Here is a 22,560-nt window from a genome sequence, read left to right as displayed (position 1 = left end):
CAGAAGTACATCTCATTTTTTTTTTTTTTTAAGAAAACAGGGAAAATTGATATCCTAAAAGCATTTTGATTAGTGTAATTCATTAACTTCAAGGGGAGAAGTGTCTGTGTTTTGTTGGCAGGTTCAAAAAGGTCACCTGTCCATCTGACCAGACTGTGTGCCTCTGAACACATGAGATCCAGTGAACAGAGAAGTCACCACACAGCCTTGGTACTCCAGACATGGATCAGAAGTGGAGCTGTCAGGACACAGTTGTGTCTGAACACTACACAGACAGTTGCCAACAGAAATTTTATGTTGTTATTATGATGTTGTGTCTCTACCAATTTTTCAGTTATCCTTTGTTTTAAGATTTAGAAGGATGTGAAGAACAACATGAACATCAAAGCCCTCAGTCACCGATCAGCTGCCAGCTGACATCAAGGGAGCAGTGAACGTTCCAAGACTGAATTGTGTTAAATCATAGTCTGTTTGTGAAGGAAATTCTGTAGAAGATCTAAGAAAAGTGTAGAGACTCCATCTAACTGTATATAAAGCAAATTGTAGTTGTGTGTTTACCCTTTCAGCAAATTGCTTCCACACTTAGACTACATATATACCAGAGCATGTGTGGTAAAAGTAGTTAGATAATAGTTTAAGATTAAGAGTTTAGCCTGTGTAGTAATTGTTATATTAGTATAAAGTATAAGCATTTCCCCCCTTCAAGAGGTAGTGTAAGCATCTTTGAAAGTTCATTTAACATTAAAGTTTAGCTGTGAGTTTGCAAGTATGGTGTCATTTACATGGAACAAACTGCTTATGGTAATTGTGTTGTGTATAGTCCTGACCAACTGTCTGCTAACTAACATCCAGAAGTGACAGAACATATGGGTCACTCTGGCACATTGAACTGGCCAAAGGTCAATGTGTCTGAGCCTAGCCACACCTGGAGATCCTTTTCACACCTGTCTCATAGGAATCCCTGAATGGGATCCTCCAGCATTTAAAGGTTTAGTTAGAAATGAGACTTGACTGAATCAATTTGCAATGTTGCAAGAGTGCAATTGCACTGTTGGCTTCACATTAAGACAACTTGAAGCCTGCTGGCAAGCAAAAATTACCAAAGTTCTCAATGTTACCATAGGGCCCCCCAAAAGAATTAGATTTGTTAGGTTCCACCAATACCTCAGGTGGATGGATAATGTTTGAACCCCCGACAAAACGTCATTCCAACAAAGTAATGCAGCACTGGGCTGCAGACAACCCTATAGCTGATGTCGTTACTACCATTGAAAGTAAAGCCTTTATTAGTGGTGCAATCTCACAGAACAATTACCAAAGTGATTAATTAGTTCCATATTCCTAATCTGTGGAGATAGAGCATGGAATGAGATTCCTGCTAATCCACATAGAAAACTCTGTTATTTTGGGAAACTTACTTTGTTTCCATCCAAGCTTACACCAATTGCTGAATGTAGTTGATAAAATAAAAAACATCAGTCAGTCAAAGTGAAGCCTGAATGAATTAAAGCTTAGCAACTCTAAAAAGGCTCGCTTGTTAGACTAAGAAAAAATTGAACTTAACATCCACAATGTTAAGTGAGCTTTCAGCCGATGTGAGTAGTGTACGTCATGCAGTATTACAAAATCGAGCCACAATTGACTTTTTGCTCTTAGCACAAGGACGTGGTTGTGAGGAATTTGAAGGCATGTGCTGTCTGAATCTTACTGATCATTCAGTTTCCATCCATGGGCAACTACAACAGCTTCAGGATGGGTTACATGCCCTGAAAGAAGATAGTGACCCCATTGGAAGTTGGTTCTCCAGCTGCGGCATCACTGGATGGTTGAGGTCTCTTGTGCTAGAAGGGGGACAGACTTTACTTATAATGTTAATCGGGATGAAAGTCTAAGTTGTGTGTTATCTTGGCTTCATGAAACTATAGAATGAGTCACATCCAAAGCCTGGTTTGTGCAAAAAGAGAAAGGGGGAATTGTTGCTATATTTTATATATTAGTAAAGGCCTGTCTGCACAAACCAGTCTTTGAAATAAGTCGTGATATTAAGGGCTGAAATCCTTGAAACTTGCCTGCAGAAGAGAGAGTAAAGCAAAACAATATCCTTGTGTACAAGGATAAGAATGTAAACCTACGTGTGTTAGCCAATAGTAACTTGCTCTGCCCGCAGACCCTGTAGAACCCTATAAAAGGTGTGTTAATAATAGAAATAAACGGCATTCACAATTACTTCTGTTAAGACTGGTGAACAGCTCGGGGGTCTTTCAACACCAAACTATGTTGAGATGGAAGAGAAGAAAAAGCCCCAGAGATGCCGCACAAGGAGGGTCTGCAAATCCAGTCCAGGGAGCTCCGAGGAGGAAAGATCCCCCCAGTGCCAGGAACACGGCCAGAGATCCAGCCGGAGCTCAGAGCAGGGGGAAAAGCCCCACAAGTGCTTGGAGTGTGGGAAGGGTTTCAGCTGGAGCTCCCAACTGATCCAGCACCAGGTGATTCACACTGGGGAAAAGCCCTACGAGTGTGGGAAATGCGGGAAGAGCTTCACCAACACAGCTTACCTGATGAAACACCAGGTGATCCACACTGGGGAACGGCCGTATGAGTGTGGGAAATGTGGATAGAGCTTCAGAAGTATCTCTGACCTGATGACACACCAGGTGATCCACACAGGGGAACGGCCCTACACCTGCTTGGAATGTGGGAAGAGCTTTGGGTGGAGCTCCTACCTGAGGGCACACCAGCTCATCCACAGTGGGGAGAGGCCCTTCGAGTGTCCCGAGTGTGGGAAGAGGTTTCAGCGCAGCTCTGATGTTCTCAAACATGAGCGGATTCACACAGACGAGAGGCCCTTCCGCTGCCCCGACTGCGGGAAGAGCTTCCAGTACAATGGCCACCTCACCGTTCACCGGCGCATCCACACTGGGGAGAGGCCCTACGAGTGTCCCCAGTGTGGGAAGAGCTTCTCCACCAGCTCAACCTTGACACCAACGGAGGCACCAGTAAGGGAAGCCCTGTGAGTGCCCCGAGTGCGGGAAGAGCTTCGTGCGCTGCTCCAGCTCCATCCCCCATGGGAGGATGGGCGTTGGATGATCCCCAGTGACCCCCGTTGGGCAGAGCCCTGGTGATCCGTGGTCCTGGTGATGCGTGTTGGGAAGACACCTGGCTGGGAGGCTCCACATCTTCCTGGCTCCTTATGGGCACCTGGATGAAAGCAGGGGAATGAAAATCCAACGGGATACAGAATGACAGTGGGAATTGTTGACTTCCAATCTTCAAGAACCTTTTGCCTCAGGAGCTGTGTGGGCAGAGAAAAGGGGGTGACACCGGGCTTGGGGGCCCAGAGGGGAGCACACACACTCTGTGGAGGGGAGGACATGACCCCCGTGACCCCACCTCACCTTCCTGCACAGGCAGAAGCCGAGCCCCAGTGCCAGGAAGATGAAGGCCAACGTGGAGCCCCCGGTCCCCGTCAGCATCTTGCTGCGGGTGGCATTTCACGCATCCCTGGGGCAACTGCCGGGGTCAGGACCCCCAAAACCTCTCACAGACATCCCAACCTCCTCCAAGGACCCTCCCAGTCTCTCCCAGCCCACGCAGGACCCTCTGAAACCTCTTTTGGAGTCACTAATTTTAAACAATTAAGAATTAGAGAAAAATTAGAGATTATGGCTAGAGATAGGCCTTGCTGGAACTAGTTAGAGTTAATGATTTAAGTGAGAAGCAGGATTTGAGTTAATGAATCTTGAACTTAGGTAAAAAATTACTTGTCATTGTATGTTTGGTCAGCTGTGCTTATAATGTGAAAAGAGAAACTGATAAACGGGTTCAGGAAGATCACAGACCTTACATCTGGAAACCCATTTCAAAGTCACAAGGAAGGAAATTGGAATTGTACCAAATGTTATTTGTAATGTCAACCATTGTAAAGGTAGAAAGGTGAGAGTGAGGAAGAGTGGTTTTCCTTCATCTCTTGATGACCACTACATGCCAAAATGACCCCCTCCTCAAATTAAGGAGCCCACCATGCAGGCATAATGACTTTTTAAATCATTACCATGCATTTTAATCAAACCTGGGGAATGGGAAGTGTTAGCATTATGCATATGCATTAGTATTAATATGTATTAGTATTTTAGATATTTTAAGACTTCTGTAAATAAATAGACACTGGAATCTTTTGTGAACTTGCAGTGCATATTAAGGCGTGAGTCCCACACTCACCCAGTGCTGTGATTAAACATCCACTTTGTAACTTTAAACTGTTGGAGAGGTTTTTTTGTCCATTAACAGATTGGTGTTGATACCAGATCAGTATCACTATTTTGGTAAATCACTGCCAGTCTCTTCCCAGCCTCCTCAGGACCCACCAGAGCCCCTCCTGTTCCTCTCAGGATCCCTCAGCCCCCTCCCAATTTCTCCCCACTTCCCCAGGACCCCCAGACCCTCTCCCAGTCCCTTCCCAGCCCCACCAGGACTCATCAAGACTCCTTCCAGTCTCTTCCCAGCACAACCAACCTCATCCTAATCCCTGTTTTCCAATGCCCAATCTCCTTCCAGCTCCTCCAGGCTCACTCAAATCCCTCCCAGTGACACCCAGCACCCCCAAACTCCCTCCCAGGGTCCACCAGGACCCCCAGAACCCCATCCCACCCTCCCCAACATCCTTCAAACCCCTTCCCAGCCATTCTAAGCACCTCAATCCCTTCCCCAGTTTAAACCAGTCTATCTCAAACTCCCTCCCAGTTCCTCCCAGCACACCCTAATCCCCCTCTGGGCCCCCCCAGTGCCTCCCCTTCTGTCCCCGACGCTGTGGGGGCCGGGCTTTGCCCCAGTGCCGGCTCAGGGGGTGCTCCAGGCTGACGTGCTCCACATGGCAGCTGGAGCTGAGCCCGCATTGCCGGGGGAGTATCCAGCAGCACCAGGAGCTGCTGGCTTCAGCTCAAGGGCACCAGCGAGATGGACACGCTGGGGTGGGCGCTTGGAGAGATTGGGCACACTGGGATCAGCTGGGTGTGAAATGGTGCTAAGGCCGGTCAGCTCTTCCTCAGCTCCACGCCAGGAGTGGAATACACCTCTGGAGCAGGATGACCCGAGATGTGGCTTAGAGCAATGCTCTACAGCACTTAACAGCTGTCAGGCACAGTGTGGAGGCAAGAATGCGGGGAAGGTCTTTTATATTGGGGTTCAGACAAAGGTTTAACCACCCAAGGGTCCAGGGACAAAAGACACAGAACACAAGCGTACAGCAATTTATATATGGGGAGGGCCCAGGGGTGGATACAATTTCAACCAGTGAGGGATATCCTGGGGAGGGGAATAGGACACATGGACCAATGGGGTGCTGTGGATTAGGGGATTTCCAAAGGGGACGTCCAAGCAGGGGGTTGGCATAAGGCAGGATTGACAGGGAACATTTGGGAACAAGGGGCAGGGTGGACAAGATTGATAGGGAAGGTGCTGGAAAAAGGGGTTGGGATACAATGATAGGCAGGGCAGGGGAGGAGATAACTTTGGGTTAAACCAACAAAGCAGGGGGGTAACAGCCTGGCTTGGCTGCAGGGGGGTCCCAGGGTGTGAGGATGGGGGGTTTGGGAGGGTTCCAGCCCTGGATACAGGGGTGCACGGGGGTCCTGCTGCAGCGGAATGGGAGTTCAGGGGGATCCCTTCCTCTGTTCTGGGGTTCAAGGGGTCCCGGTGCCTGAAAATGGAGGTTCATGGGGGTTCTGGTGCCCAGAAATGGGGGTTCTGGGAGGTTTCCATTCCCGAGAATGGGTGTTCAGGGGATTCCAGGTTCCAGATAAGGGGGTGCAGGGGTTTTTGGAGCTGGGAAGGGGGTACCAGGGGGTCCCGGTGCCACAAAATGAAAGTTCAAGGGGGTCTCTGTGCCCAGGAAGGGGGGTTTGCCCGGAAATGGAAGTGCAGGGGTTCCCCATTCCCAGTGTAATAAATGGAATTGATTCGTGCTACTTAAATTGCAACTGTTACTAAAGTTATCATTAGAAACGATCAAGAATTAGTGTTACAAAGCAGATGTACCCCTTTGCAGATGTTACACGTCAAAATTAAGGTACAGTCTGTAGTTTAGAAAATAAACGGTCAGTAAAATCAGAAAAAGGAGGAAATTTATGGGAAACATTAATGAATATGTATAAGCATACAGTATATAAGTTTAGCTTGAAGTGCTTTGTTTCGTACGTGAGGTGAGGTGAGAAGAACCCCCCACACCCCAGTCGGTTTTGCTTATGCCTTAACCATTTGTAACCACTGGCCAATTATATTCACATATATATATATATATATATATATATATGTATCTGAATATATCTACTAAATTGTATCTCTTTTTTACTAAATTCTATTCTTTTATTATTTTGTATCCAATTTATTAAGCTATGTTATCAATTAATTAAATTTGATTGTTTGGAAATTTGAAAGTCATTTATAACACTACTATATCAAAAGCAGTTAAAAGTGATTACAAACTGTGCTATATCAAAATCGTTCTGATTATAATAAATTGCAAAAGCCAGCACATAATAGCAAAGGGCAACAACAATATAGTTCTTTATCACAAACACAGGGCAGGTTTTTCCCTTGCATGGAGCACTTGGGCCTTCCCCGGGCCCCTTCTGCCCTCCCGCAGAACCAGAGGCATTTTCCAGCACACACAGTTTGTAAGCAAGAGCCGGCTGCAGCCCAGAAGGCTCCAAGCGCCTCCTTCCAGGCTGACTCTGCAGATGCCGAGGCTGCTCTGGGCTCTGCCAGGCTCTGCTGGGGCTCAGCTCTGGGCGAGGCTGGGCCCGCTCTCCCCTCGCAGTGCTCCGGGCAGCTGAGTCACAGCGGGAGAAGGACAGGACACCTCAAGGGATTGAGGTTTAACAGAGATTTTATTCAAATAACTGCCATAACAAACAGGCTGTCCTAACTATTCTAACTAACTAGCAGTCCTAACTAACATAACTAACTACTTCTCCTAACTACTGTAACAAAAAGCTGTCATCCTGTGCTTCATCTCCTCCTGCGCTGCTCCCTCAGTTGCTTTGCTGCAGTGATCAGAGGGGTCAGGCTGGAGAGAGGCTTGGCTGATGACAAAAATGGGTGCTGCCCAAGGGATAAAAAAGAAAGAAATGAACTGTTACTTTCCAGACTCAAGTTCCTCACAGGCTCTGTTGCAACGGGACAAAGGGGAATGGTTTGAAAGTCAAGAGAGGGAAGCAGGCTCAGATTAGATGTAAAGAAGAATTGCTGTAGCAGGAGAGTGGGGAAACACTGAGAGAGGGAGCCCAGAGATGTGGGAGGTGGCTCCTCCCTGGAAACATCCAGGCTCAGGTCAGGCAGGGCTCTGAGCCACCTGATGTGCTTGAAGATGTCCCCGCTCGTGGCGGGGCACCAGCTCCAGATGAGCTCGACAGGAGCCTGCCAAGCCAAAGCAGGCGAGGATTCTGCTGGCTTTGCGTGTGAAAAGCAGCGGGACTGGAGATGATGGGAGGGGGCCCCACAAGAAAAGCCCTCCCTGGCGCTGCCGTTTCCCCCGCAGCCGCTTGGCATTCACCTGCAGCAGCTCCTGGGCAGAGAAGCGCCGCTCCTCGTCCGGCTCCAGGCTGCACTCGAGGAAGTCCCGCAGCAGAGCCGACAGGCGCCTGGGCTCCTGCAGCTGCGGGCTCCCGTTCTGCCGGATCAGAGCGCGGGCCTGCAGGAAAAGCAAACACAGCGCTCTGACAGCTTCCTCCACACCCACACGTGCTCACATCCAGCCCGCTTTCTCTGCCCCAGCTCCCCGGGCACTTTCCTCCCTGGCACAGATGCTGCTGCTCACAGCTCATTCTTCTGGGCCAGCCAAAAAACCCAAACCCTGGTGCAGCCACAGCCATTGCAACATCCAAATGATCTCGCCTTCAGAGCCGATTGCATTGGCTGACTTTGTCAGTAGGAACTCCATCAGAAATAGCCCATTTTGCTTCTCCAAATACAGACGCCAGCTTTACAGGCCATTTTCAAGAGTCAGTGTGGTCTGCCTGTGTTATTTTAAGGGATTCTTACATCAAATGCATCTCTGCAGTGCCACTGACCCTCAAGTAAAAGCATTCCTGATGCCCCATGCCAGAAACTGCCAGGCAAGGAACAGCAGGTTTGTGTGGCTGAAAGCTCAGGCTTGGTGACACAGAGAAAGTGAAAGGAAGGAAAGAAATATGTTAGAGTGTGGGGATGTTAAACAATCATCTTCATGTTTTAGACAAGTTTCCCAGTGAGAAGAGCCAGGGGGAGTTCATCTCACAAAACCTCTTTCAGAAACTCCTCCAGAAATCTTGTTGGGTTTGGGTGTGGGTGTTGGGGTTGGTTTGGGGTTTTCTGCAAGACAACATTAGAGCTGATGCACTTGCTTCATGTATTTGGGTCATCCTCACAAGAGCTGCAACAACTTAAATCCCAAAGCAAATTGTTGCTGGAGGCTGCAGAATATTTGTCTGTGTTCAGGCTCAGGTGCTGTGGGAATTCCCTTTGCGATGTGCAGAAACCTCCAGCTGCTCCTCCCAGTGCAGGGTCACCCTGTGCTCACAGGCCTCTGCAAAGCCTGGAGAATTTGCCTCTTACCATGGCCCCCGTTTGCTGGAAGTAAGGAGGTTCTCCTTCCACCATCTCGATGGTCACAATGCCAAAGGACCAGATGTCCACCTTGGGGCCGTAAGGAGAACTGGTCACAACTTCTGGGGCCATCCAGTGAGCAGTGCCCACCATGGAGCTGCACTGGTCCTGCTCAGGGCTGAGCTGAGCGCAGAGGCCAAAATCAGCTGAGGACAGAAACAAGCACTGTCAAAGGCAGCTGCAATGAGGAAACCAAGCACAAAGATTCCCCACTCTCAGTCTGAGAATGCAGTGCTGAATCCAGCTGGAAATGTCCTCAGGGCTGTAGCCAAGGAAAGATGGAAGTGGACCCTTAAAGAAGCCCTCAGCTTTCATGCTTGGCTTTTACTGATTTCCTTTGAAGCTTTAGATTGCAACTCCTGCCCCTCTGGGAGGGCCATTCCCAGAGCAAAGGCACTCCTGACAGCCTGCTCCTCTCCTGAGCTCTCTGCACGGGGCAGCCGCTCTCAGCTGGCAGCAGGGGCCGGGCAGTGCCACCAGCAGCACTTGTGGGGCTCTGGCCCTCACTGGGAAGCAGCCCCACAGCCGCACCCCGGGAGCGCCGTGCCTGGCCAGGAACACCCACCCAGCTTGACAGAGCCGTCCATTCCCAGAAGGATGTTGGAGCTCTTCAGATCTCTGTGGATCACCCGGTTGGAATGGAGGAAATCCAGGCCCTGCAGACACTGAGAGACAACAAGAAACACGAGGGAAAAAATCAGAGGCTGGAATATATCACACAAGAAAGGACAGTTTAGAATTCTGCCAGCAGCAACTTTGCTGTGACAGCCCAGGAGTGCAGTGCAGACAAGCTCCAGGCAAAAGGTTCAAGGCAAAGCTGAGACCAGGAAATCAGATCCAAAAAAGACAGAGAGTACCACAACAGCAGGAAAGAACACAAGAACAGAGTAGAAATGCAGTGATATTTGCAGGCCATTCACTTCAGAGGCTTTTTCCTCTCCAGCTCATAAAAACAACACAGAAACAAAGGTCTGAGCATGGAGCCACTCTGCTCTCACAGCCTCTTTGGAAGGACCATGGTGTCCCAGCCATGGGAAGCACAAGCAGGATCCCTCACCTCCTGACTGACAGCTGCCATCTCTCCTTCAGCCATGCGTGTCTGTCTGACAACGTCCTGCAAAGTTCCTCCATCCATGTATTCCATCACCAGCCAGAGATCTCCATCAACAAGGAAGCTGGAAGAGGAGAACAATGGCACAGAGATGAATGTGCATTGCTCAATTCCCCCAGGGAAAAGCCCAGAGTGGAGTTTTGTTCCCACGTCACTTGTCAGTGAGGACAGAATCAGATGGAGAGACATTCCTGCCAGGCTGCACAGGCCTTGGAATCTGCACAGGCTAAAGGAGAAGGAGGCACCCGGGAGAAAGGAGAGGCCTTAGATGGCAAGCAGGTGAAAAATGCACTTTAGCAACAGCCCAGCTCAACGTGGAACCACAACACTTGTCCCCAGCTGCTTCAGCATCTGAGCTCATCAGTTCCACCATTCCCTCCGGAACAAGGCAACACAACTTCCAGAGTTATCCAGGGGAGGAGGCCGTGCAGCACTTGGGGCAAAAGCAGTCAAATGCTTGGAAAACCTTGCACAAAGTCCCTTCAGAAATAGGCAGGGCCATGGAAAAATGGGCAAATGAGGCATTTCTGGAAACAAGAACCTGGTCTTCCTGTCACCTGCAGCAATGGGACAGGGCTGGGAAGAAGAAGCCAAGGAAAATAATTTCTACCAGGGTTTATCAGCACTTGCTGTAAAACACAGCAAATGGGGTCAGCTTGAAGAAAAAGCCAAAGCAAAGCAACAAAAGCACATGGAAGGAGTGAAGTGCCAGGCTGTTGTTCTGGGAAGATATGGCCGGGTCAGGCATTTTCAGAACAGGCTACAGACTGGGGATGCCAGGAAAGATGAACGCAGGGCCCGTGCACGGGAGAAGACCTGAAGCACTCACCTGTCCAGAGAGCTGACAATGTTGGGGTTCTTCTTGTCCTTCAGGACCACGACCTCATTCACAGCTCGTTCCCTGTTGTGCCCTCTGAGACTCATTTTCTTGATGGCCACCTGAAGGGACATTGCAGACCTTTAACTGGAGCAGTCTGTGGCAGGAGGCCACAGCAAACACGGAGCGAGTCTTTTTGGAGCGAGCGAGCCGGGCTGTGCCAAACTGCCTTGGGATGGGACACCAGAGCTCAGCAAGTGCCATTCCCACAGCCCATTGCTCTGCTTGCTGGGGCTGTTACAGGACTCATGGCCAGAGACATTTGGCTCTGTAAGCTCTGCAGAAATGCTCCCTCAGCTGTCAGCCTCAAAGCTCTAACAACATTCTCTGCACCTACAGTCTTCTCAAATGGCCTCAGCACTCTTAGGATTATTATTCCAACACATTTTGCAAGCAGGAGGTAATTCTGTTTCTGTGCACACAGAGCAAAACAGCCGGGAACCCTTTAGCAATTCTATGGCATTTGGCCAGGATTTCAAATGTCCCTGCCCTGTTTGGGATAGCACAACAAAGCAAACGTGCACATCCATTGCTCAGATAATCCCTGTCCCAGCTGCCACTGACACCAGACCCAAACACAGCTGCAGGGTTTAGGAGAGAGCTTTGCTCTGCACATCCATCTTCTCATTTCTCTCCTGTCTCTGTGGGAACAGCTGCAGTAGGACTAAAACCCCAAACTGAGCCCAAGCAGGATCTCTCCTTAATTAGGCCTTGAGGTATCCTGATGGAACTCAGGATGATAAAACTGCTAAATAGTGTTCCTGTCTGAGGCTGGGATGAAGGTAAATTGAGCCTCAGTCTCCACCAGCTGATGCATTCACACTTTTAGACATGAAGACCAGGCCAGTGTGTCCTGCTCTGACAGACACCGCTGCCCTCCTTGCCTTCCTTTGGGCACTTGAGAAGGACCAAGTCTGTCCCAGCTGTGCTCTGCAGGCTGACCCTGCTCTGCCTTCAGAGGAGCAGCCTGTGCAGGAAAGCTCTGCTGGGCCCCACAGCTCCAGCCACAGCTCCCAGCAGAGGGGAAAGCCCTCGAGAGCTGCCAGACGTGCCGGGCGTGTTGACACTGACCTCTCCTCCCGTGGCCCTGTCGAGTCCTTTGGAAACGGTTCCAAAAGCCCTGGAGACAAAACAGCAGAGAAGAAAGAAGCAGTGCTTTAGGCCCTGGCAGTGAAAGCCAGCCCAGACAGGAGATCTCTGCTGCCTGCAGCGTTCACAAAACACCCGAGTGCATCCACCCTTCAAACAACAGCACAGCAGCCACCAGCCCTCTGCCATGCAAGGTGCCTTCTGACCACAGTTATCAATTCTGATCAGCACTGAGAGGCAGCAGCATCGTACCCCAGTGTCTGAAGGGGTTTGGAGCTCTCCTGACTTCTCACTGGATCCTGCACCAGCAAAATACCTGGGCCCTGCTTGTGCAGAAGTAACTGCCTTGCACTTACCCTTGGCCAAGCTGCTCCAGTTCCAGGTATTTCTCGGCAGGCTCCCCCACGCTCACGGTGTTCCCTGAAAGAAACCAGGGGGAAGATGCTCCCTCTCAGATGAGAGCCAGAATGCAGCCCCACTCCCTGGGGCCGGGAGCCCCTTGCTCTCAGCTGGGGAAGGACAATAAATGACCCTGTGCCATTCAGCTGCAGAGCAACCCTGGGTGCAGCTGATGCTGAGACACACACACAGCACCCTGCTCTGGCACACAGGAACAGAGCAGACGTACTCAGCTGCATCAGGCTCCACTCCCCGCTCCCCTCTGGCTGCAGGGCTGTGCTGCTGTCAGAATGTTCAGCCCAGGATCCTGCAGCACAGGGAGCTTCGGTGTCCTCTTCAGGAGCAGAGGGAGGTTCCTCGTCCTCTTCCCAAAGCAGTGCAGCTTCTCTGTCCTCTTCCCAAAATGCTGCAGCTTCTCTGTCCTCTTCCCAAAAAGCTGCAGGTTCATCATCATCTTTCCAAGCCATGGGACATTCTCTGTCCGCTTCACATGCTGGAAGATGTTCACCCTCCTCTTCCCAAGCCACAGGATGTCCACCATCCTCGTCCCACACCGGGAGATGTCCACTGTCCTTGTCCCACACCACGGGAGCCTCGCCGTTGTATTCCCAAACCGCGGAGTGTTCGCCCTCGTCTCCCAGAACAGCGGGAAGTTCACTGCTCTCTTCCTCCTCTTTGGCCTCCTCTTTGCAAGCAGAGGGAGCCAGAGGAGGTGCTGATGCTGCTTTGGTGCCCTGTGGACAGACAGGAGTGTGAGGGACGGGAAGTTCTATCTCAGTTATCACCTTCTTTATCCTCAGCTACACATCCAGCTGCACTAAGCAGAAATAGGGTTCAGAGCTGTTCAAACTAACAATGGGCTCAAGCCGACATTGCCACTTATTGTTGGGAATTCCATATTCCAGCATGGCTAAAGCCAGCAAGCAATCTTCTGCCTGCAAAACCAGTCCTACAGCTCTTCAAAAGCTCTTCAGCAGAAACAGAGAAAACTGCCAGGGATCTCTTTGCTGCTGCTGCTGCTGCTGCAAAGACACTGACAGGAACTTTCCTTCAGCCTCCCAGGCTGGCACTCGGCTGCCACACGCCGAGCTCACAACTTGCTGCACAATTCTGAACACCAAAGCTTCCTTTGCCACTCACCGAAGGAGGAGCTGCTGGGGATCCACGCGTGAGGTGCCCTGCAACGGGAGAGGGAACGTGAACCAGATGTTGTTAGGAAAAAACTGCCTGTGGTGGGAAATGAGCAAGGCAAGCCTGAGAGAGCATTTTGCTTTCACAGCATCCCTCCAGGAGCCACAGGCCCTTCACACAGCAAGCAAGAGAGCAGCACAAAATACTGGGCTGTGTCAGCTCTTGGCTGGAGCAGCAAACGGAGGGAGTTCCAGGCTCCGCTGCCACAGACTCCCCGCTTGAGGGAACAGAACCCCCCCAGGCCTCATTGCAAATGCTGTGCACGCCCCGCTGGCTGCAGACACCCCCTTTTTCAGCTGCAGCTGCTGGCAGGAGCTCTCCCAAACCAACCCTGTCCTCATGGCAATTTGGTTACAGAGTCAACTCCGTTCCAGTGTGTAATAAAGAATTGAGTAAATAAAAATTCGGAATAAGAAGTTTAAATAAAGTATGTATAATTATAACTAAATGTAAGTATGGAATAAGGAATTCTCCTCCCGGTCGAGGTAGAATTCCTTTTCCAAAAATCACGAATTGCAAAAGAACCCCCCCAGATAACAGGTTTCAGCAGACTCATCAACTCGGAGGAAAAGACAGGACACAGGCCATCATAGAAACAAAAGAACCAGCCTAAACGTCTACCTCCAGAGAAAGGCAACGCCCGGCCGATTTCGGCCGGAGACCATCAAGCAAGACAAAAGGGACAAGCCCCAGGAAGATGGTCGTTGCCAGAATCGAACACCACACCCGCCAAACCCATACTACAGAAACTCAATCAAGAAAGACAAAGAAGAGACTACTCCTCCGAGATATCCATCGGTGCTAGCCCGGATCTCTCGATCCTGCTGTGATGAAAAATGTTAAAATACATACAGACTCACTTTGCATTTGAGGAGACTCTGCCCGGATACTTACTGACTCAATGTTCTAGGCCAGGAAATCCATTCACCAGACAATCAGGGACATTTGGTGAATGGAAACTGGTTGGAATTCTAGCCTGGGGACATAAAATCCCTATAAAAACCCAGGCCAGAGAACCCTCAGACGTGGATTTGGGAACACCTATACCTTGCGTATAGACCCTGTCCACCCAGCGCTGCGCTGTCCATTTATTGTGGTTTTTTCCTCGCTGTTTGTTGCTTTATTAATTTATAATAAATTAATCTTTGTTAATCTTTAATTTGCCGTTGCATTTATAACAGATTGGTGCCGTGACTCGGATCGGAAGAAACTGTGGGAGAATCTCGCTGTCCAGGGGGGTACCCCCGCTGATTTCAGCGGCCTGGGGAGCAGAGACCCTCCGCAGTTCGCTCCGATTGCCGAACCAAATTTAGGCTGAGGAAAAACCATAATAAAAAGGGGAACGGATCCAGAGAGCTCGGGAAGGCAGGAGCCTTCGGGAAAGCCACGGCTTGGTAGCTCATAAAAAGTCATACGTGCACGAAGACGCCCTCGCAGGAAATTGCTGTAAGTACTGTGAGGTTGAGCGGGTGATCGGGCGAGTTTGTGAGAGACGTGACCTGGTCACGAAGCGAGTGTGGACTTCAAGGCCGCGTTTCCATCCTCCCGCGAGGGAATTGGCCGGCCGCGAAGGAAGCGATTCTGTGTGAAAGGGTCTCTCTTTCCTTACTCGTAAAGCCTGAGGCTAAAGGGAGTCTCAGGGGACCGATCAAAGGGGGCTGAGAGAGGAAGGGACGTCCAGTCGAGCTCTGGAACTGGTAAACTCTCTCAGCCAAAAGATTTAGAAAGTCGGAACATCGAGAAAACCCCGGTACAGCTAACCGAGAGGTAAGTATTGGTGCGATCTAGGACTTTCAGATGAAGAAAAAAAGAAAGACGAACACAACGCAGAGCAGGTAAGAATCGTAAGAAAATGGGACAGAGAAAAAGTAGAACGCAGAAACTAGATAACGAGAAAAGCCCATCAGAGGAATCAAAACAAATGCTAGACATCCCACCAGAGAGTCCTTTAGGGTGGATGTTGAGAAATTGGGAAATTTGTCCCGAGAGACGAGGAAAATCCAAGGCAAAAATGATTTATTACTGTGCCGAGATCTGGGGAGGACAGGAATTGAGAAACTGTCTCACTTGGCCAGTATTGGGAACATTTGATAAATGGACGTGCAGGGAATTACTCGCACACATAGAGAAAAAGGTCTCGTCAGACGGCGAGGAGAAAGAGTATGCCAAACTCTGGTTAAATACCAGAGTGCGGCTGTTTCCAGTGAAACAGAAAAACGAACATAAGACAGAGACCTGGGAACCCCTGGATCACTTACCCCCTCCATACCGCGGGCCAGTAGAGCCTCCGGTGATGGACCAAGTAGTACCATCAGCACCCGAGGGTTCCATGGGGCAACTAGCAGAAGCACGCTCCCCTCAACCACCGGGAGTAGTGCCAGAAACCCTCACTACCCCCCCACCTGCAGAAAACCCAGCCACCGCACCCTCTTTGGAGTCGGTGTTGGCGCAAGGATGGGGCTTACCCCCTCCACAAATCCCGGTCCGGCCACCACAGCTGGGACCACCGAAAGTATCAGAAGGGAACCCTCTGAGTCACGTAGCTGCGGCAGACATCCCGCCAGCAATGAGGGGAAACCCTCCCGCAAACTCCAGTTCCCCTCCTGCAAGCAGGACTCGGTGGAAATCAAAAATAGGGAATGGAGAATGGGGAGAGACAGAAAATGGGCACCGAATGTTCCCTCTCAGGGAAGTGCCAACCGCCCCCGGAATAATTGGATTTGTAAACGTGCCCCTTCACTCAGGGGATGTACGAGCATTCAAAAAAGAAATGGGGCGACTGCTAGATGACCCATTTGGAGTGGCCGAAAGATTAGACGATTTTCTAGGAAGTAGTATTTACACCTACGAAGATCTCATGGCCATCCTGAGATCCCTGTTTAGCCAGGAGGAGAGAGAAATGATTAAACAGGCGGGCATCAGGGATTGGGAAAGGCGGCACCCGCAGGGAACACCCGGTGACCAAAAGTGGCCGAGCGTGAGCCCGAGTTGGAGCGCCCAGACCGAAGAAGGGAGAAGAAGCATGATGGATTTGAGGAATATCATCGTGCAAGGAATAAGAGAGGCGGTCCCCAGAGGACAGAACATTAGCAAAGTATTTGGGGAATGTCAGGGAAAAGAAGAATCCCCTACCGAATGGGTAGAAAGGCTGCGGAGAAGTCTGCAGATTTACTCCGGGACTGATCCCAGTTCTCCGGTGGGGGAGGTCCTGCTGAAAACGCAGTTTGTGGCTAAATCATGGGAGGACATTAGGAAGAAACTTGAGAAAATTGATGGATGGCAGGAGAAGAGTCTCCAAGAGCTTCTAAGGGAAGCTCAGAAGGTTTATATGAGGAGAGAAGACGAAAAACAGAAACTTCAAGCCAAAATATTAGTGGCTGCAGTAAAAGAAGTTCAAAAACACGAACAGAAACAGGGTAAACCGATACCTAAAAAACAAAAAGGATCCCAAAAGGAGGAAACTCCTCCTCGAAAGGATCTTCCTGAGTGCTTCTACTGTAAGAAAGTAGGACACATAAAAAAGGATTGCAGGAAACGAATAAAAGATGAACAAATATTTAAAGAAGATTAGGGAAGTCTTGGGCTCTTTCAAATGGGGACAGTAACAGCAAAAGAGCCCTTGATAAAATTGAAGGTAGGTCCCCACCGCCAGGAAATGAGTTTCCTGGTTGATACCGGGGCTGAGAGAAGCACCCTGCAGAAGTTGCCTATAGGGTGTGAAACGAGTAAAGAAAAAGTAATTGTAATTGGCGCAAAAGGAGATCCATTTAAAGTCTCGGTAATCAAGGAGGTGGAAATCGAGTCAGAAAATAAGATATGTTTAGGAAATTTGTTGCTTGTAGAAGAAGCCGACTACAATCTATTGGGAAGAGATATGATCATAGCTTTAGGAATAAATATCATTGTGAAAAATTCAGAATTAGTAGTGAAGGTGTTGCATTTAACTTCAAAAGATGAAAAGGAAATTGACCCCCGAGTATGGCACTCAAAGGGGGAAGTGGGAAAATTAGATATTGCTCCCATCAAAATTGAAATTGAGAATCCAGAGAATCCGATAAGAATCCGACAATACCCCATCCCAGCCGAAGGGAGGAAGGGTTTGAAATTAATAATTGACGAGCTGCTTAAAGGAGGCACGCTCGAGCCCTGCATGTCCCCACATAACACCCCCATCCTGGCAGTAAAGAAAGCCGATGGGAACTTCCGATTGGTTCAGGACTTGAGAGCTGTAAATGCTAGAACCCGAACCAGGTTTCCGGTGGTAGCAAATCCTTACACTTTACTAAACAGACTCTCACCAGAGGATGTATGGTATAGTGTAATTGATTTAAAAGATGCTTTCTGGACATGTCCTCTGGATGAAGGGAGTAGGGATTTTTTCGCTTTCCAGTGGGAGGACCCAGATACCAATCGAAATCAGCAATTGCGGTGGACGGTCCTTCCACAAGGATTCATTGAATCTCCGAACTTGTTCGGACAAGCCTTAGAGCAGCTACTCACTCAATTCACTCCAGAGGAAGGGACAAAACTATTACAATATGTAGACGATTTGCTAATCGCCGGGATCACGGAAGAGCAGGTGAAGAAATGTACCATTTCCCTGCTGAATTTTCTGGGACAAAAGGGGTTGAAAGTGTCTAAATCCAAGTTGCAATTCACCGAGCCCGAAGTAAAATATCTTGGACATTGGATATCACAAGGGAAAAAGAAATTAGATCCCGAGAGGGTGGTGGGAATCCTTGAACTTCCTGCCCCACAAACCAAGAGACAAATTAGGCAATTTTTAGGGCTCATGGGATATTGCAGACAGTGGATTGAGGGATACAGTGAAAAGGTGAAATTTCTGTATGAAAGGCTAAATACAGATCGATTAAAATGGACAGGACAAGACGAAATTAAATTTCAAGAACTAAAGAATGCCCTTGTCACTGCTCCAGTTCTAACATTACCAGACATCAGAAAAGAGTTTCAACTGTTTGTCGACATAAGTGGACAAACAGCACAGGGAGTTTTAACCCAGGAATGGGCAGAAAAGAAGAAACCCATAGGGTTTTTGTCCAAAATCCTAGATCCAGTCAGTCGGGGCTGGCCTACGTGTCTGCAAGCAATTGTGGCAGTAGCACTGTTGGTTGGGGAAGCCAAAAAGGTAACGTTTGGAGCTCCCCTGATAGTTTATACTCCACATGATGTAAGAAATATCTTACAACAAAAAGCAGAGAAATGGTTGACCGATTCAAGGCTTCTGAAATATGAAGCCATGTTAATCAGTTCGCCAGGATTGGAATTAAGGACAACCTCTGCACAAAACCCTGCGCAATTTTTGTACGGGGAACCAACGGGAAAGCTACTACATAATTGTATTGAAGCAGTGGAATTACAAACTAAAGTAAGACCCGATCTGGAGGATCAGGAATTGGAAGGAGGAGAAAAATGGTTTATCGATGGTTCCTCGAGAATGATGGAGGGAAAACGTAAATCGGGTTATGCCATCATAAATGGTATAACAGGACAGACTGTAGAATCGGGTCCCCTAAAAGCAAATTGGTCAGCACAGGCTTGTGAACTTTTTGCTCTCCTAAAAGCCCTCAAAGGCTTGAAGGGAAAAAGGGGAACCATCTATACCGATTCAAGATATGCATTTGGGATAGTGCATACCTTCGGGAAAATTTGGGAAGAAAGGGGTCTGATCAACACTAAAGGAAAAGGATTGGTACATGAGGAAATAATTAGACAAATTTTAGAAGCGGTCAGGGAGCCACTGGAGATATCTGTGGTTCATGTAAAAGGACACCAGACCGGACGACAATTCCATACAAGGGGAAACAATTTAGCGGATAAAGAGGCGAAAAGAGCGGCATTGTTGACCGTAAGTATTTCTGAGCTAGTCCCAAGGGAACCCCCAGAGGTTTCAGTGCTTCCTTCAGAAAAGGAGCAGGAAGACTTCAAAAAGGTAGGGGGACATTTCAAAGAGGGTAAATGGTGGTTACCCGACGGGAGGGAGTTGGTCCCGAAGGGGATAGCGAAAGGAATACTCAAAAGACTACATGCACAAACCCATTGGGGAACCAGGGCATTAGCTGAACAATTTTTAAAATTCTTCGGGTGTAAGGGAATCTTCGAGCTTGCAAAACAAGAGGTACAGGGATGTGTGATATGCCAAAAGGTAAACAGAGCGAATTTTCGGCAAACCAATTGGGGAGGTCGGCCAATCTCATACTGACCGTTTGAAAGAATCCAAGTGGATTTCACAGAATTACCGAAAATTGGCAGAAATAAATATTTGTTAGTTATAGTAGATAAATTGACACATTGGGTAGAGGCTTTTCCCAGAGCTAAGGCCACGGCTCAAACAGTGTCTAAAATTCTACTGGAGGAAATAATTCCTAGATATGGTATTATAGACCATATTGATTCGGATCAGGGTACACATTTCACCTCAAAAATTATCAAACAGTTGTCCGATGCGTTAGGGATCAGATGGCAATATCATACTCCTTGGCACCCTCAGAGCTCGGGGCAAGTGGAAAGAATGAATCAGACACTGAAGTCACAAATATCCAAATTGACAATTGAAACAAAAATGTCCTGGGTCAAATGTCTCCCCTTGGCATTGTTGAATATAAGAACCATGCCGAACTCAGAAACAGGGCTGTCCCCCTTTGAGATGTTGTATGGAATGCCGTACAAGCATGGTATGCCGGTTGAACATCTTCAAACAGAGGATGTTCAACTCCAACCTTATCTCATTTCTATAAATAAAAACTTACAGGAGTTAAGGAGAAGAGGATTGATTCCTCAAAGCAGCACGTTGGGATTTCCGATCCACCAAATTCAACCAGGGGACAAGGTACTGATCAAAGTGTGGAAAGAGCAACCCCTCAGTCCCCACTGGGAAGGACCATTCCTCGTCCTCCTGACTACAGACACCGCGGTTCGTACGGCTGAAAAGGGCTGGACACACTCTTCCCGAGTGAAGAAAGTTTCGGTTCGCGACTCCCCCGAGTGGAAAATTGTAACCCCTCCGGGAGAATTGAAAATCAGGCTTCAGCGGAACAACAAATGAGCAACGAAGACAGGATAAGTTGCACCAATTTTGAATGTTATTGTTTTCCTTTTGTACATTTTAAGTGTGCATATTGTAAACAAACGTGGGTGACTCATTGTTTGGGAGGGCAAAAACCGAGAGGGTTGTGTGCCGCGTGTTACAAAGAGGAATTAAAACAGACCAACCTTTTTCTAGCACTTGCTACCCGGGTGGGTATCTTGGAACTCGACTCTCCTGAGTGGTTCCGATTTTTTCAAAAAGGATTACGAGGCCATTTGGACTGTAAAGCGGAACCTCTAATAATAGAGTGCCGCCGAAACGTAAAAGTACCGTGCAGGAGCGGCACGATCAAGGCATCTCGGTGGGCAACCTTTAAAAGGAGGTTTGCCATCAGAACGTCAAGGGCCCCTGAAGACAGTCCTTGCTGCCGAGAAGATGGTTATCCCCGCCGTATGTTCTTGTACGGGCGGAGGGAATGGCAGAGGGATGTGATTGTGGGGAATCCTGACGATCCTGAACCTAGCCATGTGCTGGACCGAGAGAACGGGCCCCGAGGCGCCTCCGGAGACGACCTCCCTGGGGAAGTGTGAGCAGTGCCAAACTGCCTCGCGAACCGAGCCATGGATCGCCTGCCCTCCGGAATTGCACGCAGGAGAATGTTGGGCAAACGGTACCCAAATGGACCTGTGTAAGCTAGAAGGAAAAATTTGGTGCTCCATCCCGGGGATAGGTACTGGAAAAAGGCAACCCCATAACACAGGGGAAAAAGAGGTCCGAGCGACCCACCTACGAAATAAGAGAGATATAGGAGGGGTTTCCCCAATCTCGGTCTGCGGGCAGTGTAATAAAACTGTCTGGATTGGAGGAAAGAAACAGTCGACGTTCATTGCGTACCACAGAGTCAACCCCTTGTGTTACAATAAAGCAAACTTAAAATATTGTGCCATGGGGGGGAAATTGTACTGGGAAGGGAAGAACCTGAAACATGAAACGAAAGCGTCATTCAGTAATGAACCGATAGTTTTAGATTTACTGAAAAATTACGATGATAGAGTGTGTCTGCAGTTTGATCAGGTGATCTGTTTCGCAAAAGACGAGGATGGTTCAGACCCTGAAAATAAAATAAAACAATTAACTCTTGAACTAAAAAGGCAGGAAATGGAAAATAAGAAAAAAAGACTCAAACAAGAGAGGTTAAACTCTCTCAGTGAGCAATACGAACAACTAGAAAAACAATACGATAATTGGAAGCTACCTAGCCCTAATCAGAATCTATTCATAGATCTGATGCAGGAAATAGCTACCGAATTGGGATTGACTAATTGTTGGATATGTGGTGGCCTGAAATCAGCCGAAAGATGGCCATGGAAGGGAGAAGGATTAACCCCAGAACAATTACTTAAGTGGACAGGATTAAAATTATCCAAAACAACCCGGCGACCAGAGGGGTGGGTGATTGACAAAAGAATCATTGGAACTTTTTGTGTCAGTCGGGAAAGAAGGGAATTCACCGAGCTAGTTGGTTACACCCCGTGTGTAAAAACTCTCTCGGTAAATTCAGATAAAAAAACAAAAATTTGGCAGCCGGAATCACCCGAGGGCTATTGGAGCCAATCTCAGGAAAATAATTGCGAATGGATAGATCTAATTGGTTTATGTTGGAATAAACAGGACGGGGCGAATCCCTTCCATGCCTTTCTCGGCCTGAGGGAATATTGGGAGGACCCGGCAAAACTTAACAGAGATTGGAAGGCACCGGATGGGATTTACTGGATATGCGGAAAGAAAGCATACAGTGAATTGCCCAGAAATTGGAAAGGGTCATGCACACTCGGAATAATTCGGCCTTTCTTCTTTACACTACCTAAAGATGAAAGCAGGTCTTTAGGTGCTCCCCTCTTTGAAACCCTAGCCCGACAAAAGAGGGAATTGAAACGGGAACTACCAATAGCCGGAGGTAACCACCAGTGGAAGGGGGAGGAATGGCCCGCCAAAAGAATCATACAATATTATGGACCGGCAACATGAGCAAATGATGGCAGTTGGGGATACAGGACCCCAATCTACCTCCTCAATCGGCTCATTAGGTTACAGGCTGTGGTAGAAGTTGTTTCAAACCACACTTCAGAAGCCCTGGAACTCCTAGCAAAACAACATTCTCAGATGAGAGCCTTTGTCTACCAAAACAGACTCGCTCTCGACTATTTG

General features: G+C 48.6%; 2 protein-coding genes across 2 annotated transcripts in view; one reads left to right on the top strand and one right to left on the bottom strand.

Annotated features, from left to right (window-relative positions):
- Window positions 1-247: 247 nt before the first annotated feature.
- Window positions 248-4,256, top strand: LOC111945404 (uncharacterized). The gene is made up of 2 exons (XM_086873758.1): window positions 248-2,570; window positions 2,655-4,256. Exons 1-2 carry the CDS (start codon window positions 2,283-2,285, stop codon window positions 3,012-3,014), a joined length of 648 nt encoding a protein of 215 aa, XP_086729884.1. The 5' UTR covers window positions 248-2,282; the 3' UTR covers window positions 3,015-4,256.
- Window positions 4,257-6,865: 2,609 nt separating this feature from the next.
- LOC147646223 (serine/threonine-protein kinase PAK 1-like) overlaps window positions 6,866-22,560 on the bottom strand; it is a 38,695-nt gene continuing 23,000 nt past the window's right edge. The window contains exons 2-10 of the mRNA XM_086873757.1: window positions 12,346-13,294; window positions 12,074-12,137; window positions 11,700-11,748; window positions 10,581-10,690; window positions 9,698-9,815; window positions 9,206-9,305; window positions 8,590-8,786; window positions 7,550-7,687; window positions 6,866-7,098 (exon numbers count right to left, since the gene is read on the bottom strand). Coding sequence (XP_086729883.1) covers window positions 7,006-7,098; window positions 7,550-7,687; window positions 8,590-8,786; window positions 9,206-9,305; window positions 9,698-9,815; window positions 10,581-10,690; window positions 11,700-11,748; window positions 12,074-12,137; window positions 12,346-12,583 — 1,107 coding nt within the window. The 5' untranslated portion in view covers window positions 12,584-13,294 and the 3' untranslated portion in view covers window positions 6,866-7,005. The remainder of the gene's footprint in view (window positions 7,099-7,549; window positions 7,688-8,589; window positions 8,787-9,205; window positions 9,306-9,697; window positions 9,816-10,580; window positions 10,691-11,699; window positions 11,749-12,073; window positions 12,138-12,345; window positions 13,295-22,560) is intronic.

Source organism: Cyanistes caeruleus, unplaced genomic scaffold, assembly GCF_971803275.1.
Source record: "Cyanistes caeruleus unplaced genomic scaffold, bCyaCae1.hap1.1 HAP1_SCAFFOLD_107, whole genome shotgun sequence".
NCBI classification, from domain to species: domain Eukaryota; kingdom Metazoa; phylum Chordata; class Aves; order Passeriformes; family Paridae; genus Cyanistes; species Cyanistes caeruleus.
This window is presented reverse-complemented; position numbering and strand designations above follow the sequence as displayed.

Excerpts from the sequence above, each read along its gene's own strand:
- LOC111945404 (XM_086873758.1), top strand. The coding sequence starts at position 2,283 with ATGGAAGAGAAGAAAAAGCCCCAGAGATGCCGCACAAGGAGGGTCTGC. Across the intron at positions 2,571-2,654 it reads CTTACCTGATGAAACACCAG|GTGATCCACACAGGGGAACG; the intron begins GTGATCCACACT and ends ATGACACACCAG.